Genomic DNA, 6,570 nt, shown 5'->3' on the forward strand with positions numbered 1-6,570 from the left:
TCTGATGAATGTCAAATACATGATAGCACAGCTGTCAAGAACAGGGAAATTTGAAAATTACTGAATTAAGTTTAATATGAACATATTATTTTCCAAGGCAGTTGAAGAAATCATAACCTGTAGAGGTCTGTATAGATTAGTAACAAACAAGTTTTGGAAACAAGAACATTATGTGGAGATTTTTGGAAGCAAGAACATTATGTGGAGAACATTACTTACTTGAGATGATGTAATATTAAACATGTGTGCACATATTCAGTAAAAAAATCCTTTGGAAAAAAGAAACTATGAAAAGAGCATAGTGATAACAAAAATAACTTCGAACAGTAAGTAGTTGAATTTTTAGATTCAAATTTCATGAATTTCTTTTGAATATATGGCTAGATGACACACAGTTTGGAATATTGCTGTTACTGAAAATATTTTTACTTCTTTTTTCCTACAATTTTTTTTTCTTTCAAGTTAGTAAATTTGTTTTCATTCCCTCATGCCTGAATATGCATGTGCTGTTTGGTCTTCAGCCCTGAGAATTAATTCACCATTTACATTCTAAGGAGTGGGGGAGTGTGGTGAGACAAACAATAAGGCGATGGAAAAGGCAAAATAACAATCTCTGTTCAACAGATTCTTGTTGTGGTAGTCAGCATGTAAAGATAAATGTGTGGGACACCTGTCAAGTAAAGATAGCTTGAATTTGTATTCTTGTTAGATAAAGTAACTTACCTCATATGTTCTGGCTTCTCCTTATTTCTCCTCTCTGCAATTCCTGTAGTGCTTCCCTAAGTGTGAAATGAAATTATCTTCCACAGGAGTAGAATTGAGATTGTTTGGCTGTTGCTCATGAAGAATGACTTGAGTTAGTGATCTGTGAGCAACTTGAGATCTGTTTATCATTGTATGCTAAAGCTTTTGATTTGTAATTCCTGTTTTCCAAATTCTACTGTTTCAGGATGTATTTAATGCCATATTTTCTCTTATAAATGGCATTCTCCCATCTTGTATATCCTAATCTTAAGGTACTGGATAATAGTAATAAAATAATAAATGCTGCCATACAGAGAATTGTACTCCATATGGATGTTACTTCACAGCTTATCATTAGAGTTCTTTGAATGTTCAGTATTTCTTTTTCACAACACTTGTCCAAAAGCTTTTGATTCTGTAGTACTATGATAAATACTGAAGAATACAAAATCATTCTGTTTTTTCCACTTGACATGAAAGCTTTGAAATGTAAATGTGAGAAAAGTCAGCAGGGGATTGATCTGGCCCTGCCAAGTTTGCCATGGTTTTCCATTGACTTGAGTGATAGTTCAATTCATATAAATGCTAAGGCATTTAAGTTAATGCTTTTTAATTTTGTTTTCTATACTCTGACAAGTTTGCAGCTTTTCGTGTTGGTGTTAATTACTGTATGTGCATGCTGGAGAAGGCTTTTACTTAAGAAGTAAAAAAGCTTTATTAACTGTAAAGTGAGAAACTACATTTGAGTGACTTCATAGAAGTACTTGCACTGGTGGCTGTATATGCAAATACTACATTTTCCAATTTAGAATCCTAATTTTAACATAACTTCATTCAATAGCATTACTTATAAAATTTTATCACAGATCTGTAGCAATAATATTTATTATTACAGACATGTCGCAAGAGACTTGATGCATTTTTTTAAGCAAAAGACATGAACATTTGAAAGACTTTTTTTTTTCCAGTTGCACTGTAGTTTAGTTTAACTGATGGTGTGTATATCTCTCAGGTTCTGACCAAGACAATCGATTAGTGAAATCTACATCTCAGCAAAGAAACCCTAAACCTCCCTCTGTGTTGAATGGTCCTGTTTCAGCAGAACCTTACCAGACATCTCAGTATATTGCACATAACAGGTTTGTGAAATGGTGGTGTAGATGCTTTTTATAATGATGAACTCTACGCAAAGAACAGGCTAAAAACATAAACTAAGCCTTACATTTTGTGTGTAATTAAGGATATTAAACATAAAAACAATACCCTGTTTCTATTCAAACCATAATTTATTTGCATAGTAACATTTTTCTATTTTCTACTTCCAGTGTTGAATCAAAAAAAACTGCTGGAGATAGCATACCAAATCTGTGGGTGGAAAGTGATGACAAAGAAGAAACTGAAGAATGCACAAAGTCATGGGAAGACTCTGGAGTTGGCACTCTGCTATGTAGAAACTTGCACATGGAACTGCCTTAGACTTTCTAGGGTTGCCTGCTGGGTTTTTTGTTAGCAATTCGTTCATAAACTTATCATTCTTAATGAAACAGAATGCTGCGAGTTTGATCATTCTTTAGAGGATTATGTGTTGATCTGAATTGTGGTGGGGGTGTGTGTGTATGTGTGTGCACTTTTTTTTAGACCTTTTTTTGCGTCTTATTCTTGCAACTCTTGAAAGAAGATAATTTAAAAATATATAAAAGCTTTGATATTTTTCTAGTAACAGAAGCTCTGATTCTGTGAATGAAGCAATGATCTGATTCTTTGACTGTAACGAAATACTGGATCCTAATGTTACCTTTCATTACAGGCAGAGATAGCACTTTTAGAAATTGTTTAATTATTGGAAACATTTATGTCTCAAGTGTAACTGGCATTAAATCCTCTTTTGCCTCAACTTGAATGTACAGTATACTGTAGATTTTTAACAAAACAGGTTCTATATATATTGTGTGATTTGAAAATACCTCTTTGATATTTCAATGACTTAAAGCGTAAAATCTTTATATATTTGTAAATAGACCAAGGGGTTATGCTGAGAAACCATGAAATGAAACACATGCATACATAAATATTACTTTACATGGCATTTTAAATTGTTTTATAGTGATACTCAGTTTACAGATGCATTAGGACTTTCAGTGGTTCAGTCAGGAACCAGAGTATTTCAAATGTGAACAATAAACGTCTAATTCTATTCTAAAAAACTCTGGTTCTTTGTTTTGTGTGCACTAAAGTGATAAGCTGTCATGGTTGTGGGGCTGTATACAATGTTGACAAATCTGGTGCTGGTTTTGTATTTTGTTAATTTTTCCTTCTAATTGACTCCAGAATATTTTTTTTGTGTGTAGCCTTTGGGGAAGTCTCTTGTTTACAATGTAATAAAAACAGCCAAGTAGAGTCAAGATGTTTCAGAGTCTCCTTCACCTGACTCAGTGCATGTAATTTTCCTTGCCCTGTGCCAGTTCATCTTGTCTCTTGTTGGGTTTTTGTGCATCTGTGATCATGTGTATAGCTCTCATCCTGACCTTTTGGAAGATGTCATAAGAATTTCTGCCTTTCTGGGCATCACAGGCAGGAAATTTGGTCAAGCTTAGAATCCTTCACTGAAAGTGTGCTGCTGCTCTGCCCATTTTGTTCAGAATTAGATGTAATGTAGTGATTGGACTACCTGGAAAAATAGCAGTAGAATAACATAGGGAAGAGAAGAAACTGCAGTTCTCCATGAAGCTTCTGCAGCTTAGTTCAGTACATTGAGTTACTGCTTGATGTGAAGTGTAGCCAATGCAAACTGCAGAGAATACTTTTCACATGGCACCCTTAAGGAAGCAGAAGTGGATATAATGATATTCTTAGTGTGCTTTCTGCTTGTATGGGTAGTGGGGTTAGAAAGGCAAAGCATCATATTTTTTTCTTTCTCCAGTTCTTCCCCAGTAAATGAATGATCAGCCATGTTACTTGCTGCAGGTGTTTAGCAGGGTACAGTCACTGTTGGGTTTCACCTTTCCAACAACATATTGGGTAACTCTTGCCTGAATTTGTTATGGAAAAATGAAAACACATTCAAAAATATTTAAATAAGCAAAGTGAAAAATGTAATATAGTGAGAGAACTGTACTATGCACATAGAATTATTTTCAAGGCAGTAGGTGACTGCAGGTCTCTGAGACCACAGCTAAGTCAGGATCTGGATGCCACTAGGGGCTGCTGCTGCTCCAAGGTGAGCTTGGGGGTGCCTATTAGGGCATCTATATGCATTTGCTTTACTTGGGCCCTCTTTCTTCAAACTGGTTTTCTTCATGAAAGTAACTTATACTATAATAATGCATAGAAGAACAAAATAATTACCTGTTCAATCTTTTGTTTGTGTCTATTGAGTGATTAACAAACAATAAACATTTCGTACTTTTTTTTTTTTTTTTGCTTTAGCATTCTGTAAGCCATCTTACAGAAGTGGAATTGTTTGAATGCCTCCATGGAAAAAACAGTTGTGCTAGAATGGTGTATGCAGTTGAGGCCTGAGCTGGTCTCAGGCCTGGAAGCCTGAGGTATAGATTCAGTCCTGTCCCTGGAAAGAATTAAAACATACCTAGAGTTTTTTGATCGCTCTATTATGCAGCCATGGGGAAGCTTTTAAATCTGAATCTACTGCTAATAATGGTCTGACTGCCGCAGATGGTGACATTGTAGTACTTAATGGTGGAAGCAACTGCAGGATCTTACTCAGAGGCCACTGAACAAAAAGGAGCTTCTTGCAGAAATGCAATACACACACTTCACACAGGTGTATATTTGAGATAATAGAGCAAGTGCCCTACTTAAGGAACAAGATGTACAGACTGCCAGTGATTGATTACCATACAGCTATTGTTAGCTACCTATGCATGATATTGAAATGATGAGTTGTTTCCTTAAACTGCAGTATTTCATTTCACAAAAATCTTTAAATATAATATTGCTCCTTTTTCAGTCTGTGATGAGAGTGCTATAACCATATACATGTGATTAGGTATGAGAATGTACTTTCCAGGATTATATTAGAACTGCTAATTTTTTTTCCCTTTTGTCCCAGTGGTTGAGGATAATACAATATAGCTTTTGCAACATAGACTGTAGGGCAAAAAGACTAATAAATGAAAATTTGTCTTAAAGAGAACTTTCTCCCTACAGAACAGCCCTCTTCCTAATTTGAGGAACTGCCTCCACCAGTTTCTGCAGACTTGCACCAGGAAAAAAATATTCCTGTGTGTATTAAAAATAAGACCATATCCTAGCTTTTTTCAGGGCTTATTCTCTGTATACTTCAACCAAGTCAAAGTAACTGATAATATCTGGAAAATATCAATACAAACAGATTATTCTTAAAAGGAAAATAGAAATATATGCGGGGTAATGGCAATGCTGTATATATTGAGTTAGCTTAGTTATTGTGCAACTTTTTTCTTTTTTAATATATATTTGCAATTATCACAAAGGTTTTGTGTGTGAAGGCTTGTAAGGCATCTTGGTTTTAGGTTTTTCCCTTCTACTCCATCTGATTTGCAAGAGAAGGAGATGACAAGGTACTAAAGGTTGACGTAGCTGAATTGAAAAACTGGTCTCAAAAGAGATGTTGAAATTATCAGATGGTTTATTTATTGCTTCTGGATAATATATCTGGTCTCTAATATTTACTGTGCACTGCAATGTTGAACTGTAATTAAAAAAGAACAAACAAACAACTAGATGGTATATATTTTGGTGTAGTTTTCACGCTGACGCAATGTTCATGTTCCCTTATTCAAGTTTGGAGTTGCACAAGATGTCCAGCTGGAATGGTTAACAGGTAAGTTTGTTTTAAATAACTCTTTAACAATAAATAATTACAACTGTATCAAAGAACTTGCCACTATTGTAGTGAAAAGCTTGTTATCCGAGGTGCACAACTGACTTGTTCCCTTGAACATTATAGATCAGTAATCATGAAAAGATATTTCTTACTAGTGTCTGGTGCTCATCCGTCAACATAGTCTTCTGCAGTGAGCTGGTTGGCAGTTCCCGAAATAGAGGTTGCACACCCAAGGTGCATTTACCCACATGGAATCTGCTTGAAAACATCAAGACTTGTGGGACTGACAACCCAGGAACAGCAGTTGCTAATGGAAGACCATAGAAACTGCTCAAATAAAATAATTCTTCATTTGTGGTTGTTAAAATAGTATTTGCTACAAAGCTTACTCCTGTGGTTAATCTTAAAACCGTAGGAATGGTGGAAGCAGAAATACAGTGTCTGATTAATCAGTATGTCATTGAATTAGAATTGGATTCATGGGATTTGTGTGACTTAAAGCCCATGGTTATTGTGCTGACTGAAGTTACTCCTCCAGAAACATCTTCCCCTCAGAAGCCCTTGTGCCTTTTTTGTTGATCTAGATGCCACTCAGCTTTCTCTGTATGACTGTGTAACTTGTCTGGGGGATTGACCACACTGATTCTTCCCTTTCTGTGACCAGCACTCTTATTACCATACTCAAAAATGCCAAGTGTGTTTTGTGCATCTCCACTTGTCTCCATAGTCCTCACGTTTCTAGAACAGAACACTTGTGTGAATGTGCTCCTGGGCTGCCACAGTAAATCAGTGAAGAAGCTGGCTGTAAGCCTACAGGAGTTCAGATACTTCAGCTGCAGTTTGTGTTTGACTCTAGGAAATATGAAAGTTCTGGCTGACCTGCACTCTCTTTCCCCTTGCTTCGCTGGGAAGAGTCTCTGTCGCTTTTAACTGCTCAGATTTGGCTGTCATTTACCTTGAAAGATAAAATATTTACTGATGGCTTATGAAATCTTTGTTCA

General features: G+C 35.8%; 1 protein-coding gene across 7 annotated transcripts in view; it reads left to right on the top strand.

The window, feature by feature from the left end:
• Window positions 1-3,146, top strand: part of SSX2IP (SSX family member 2 interacting protein) — a 42,149-nt gene extending 39,003 nt beyond the window's left edge. For all 7 annotated transcript variants that reach the window (XM_071565157.1, XM_071565155.1, XM_071565161.1 and 4 more), the window contains 2 exons: window positions 1,757-1,883; window positions 2,070-3,146. In XM_071565157.1, the coding sequence (XP_071421258.1) occupies window positions 1,757-1,883; window positions 2,070-2,220 (278 nt within the window). In that variant the 3' untranslated portion in view covers window positions 2,221-3,146. The remainder of the gene's footprint in view (window positions 1-1,756; window positions 1,884-2,069) is intronic.
• Window positions 3,147-6,570: the final 3,424 nt, after the last annotated feature.

This window comes from Pithys albifrons, chromosome 10 (assembly GCF_047495875.1).
Source record: "Pithys albifrons albifrons isolate INPA30051 chromosome 10, PitAlb_v1, whole genome shotgun sequence".
In the NCBI taxonomy this organism is placed as follows: domain Eukaryota; kingdom Metazoa; phylum Chordata; class Aves; order Passeriformes; family Thamnophilidae; genus Pithys; species Pithys albifrons.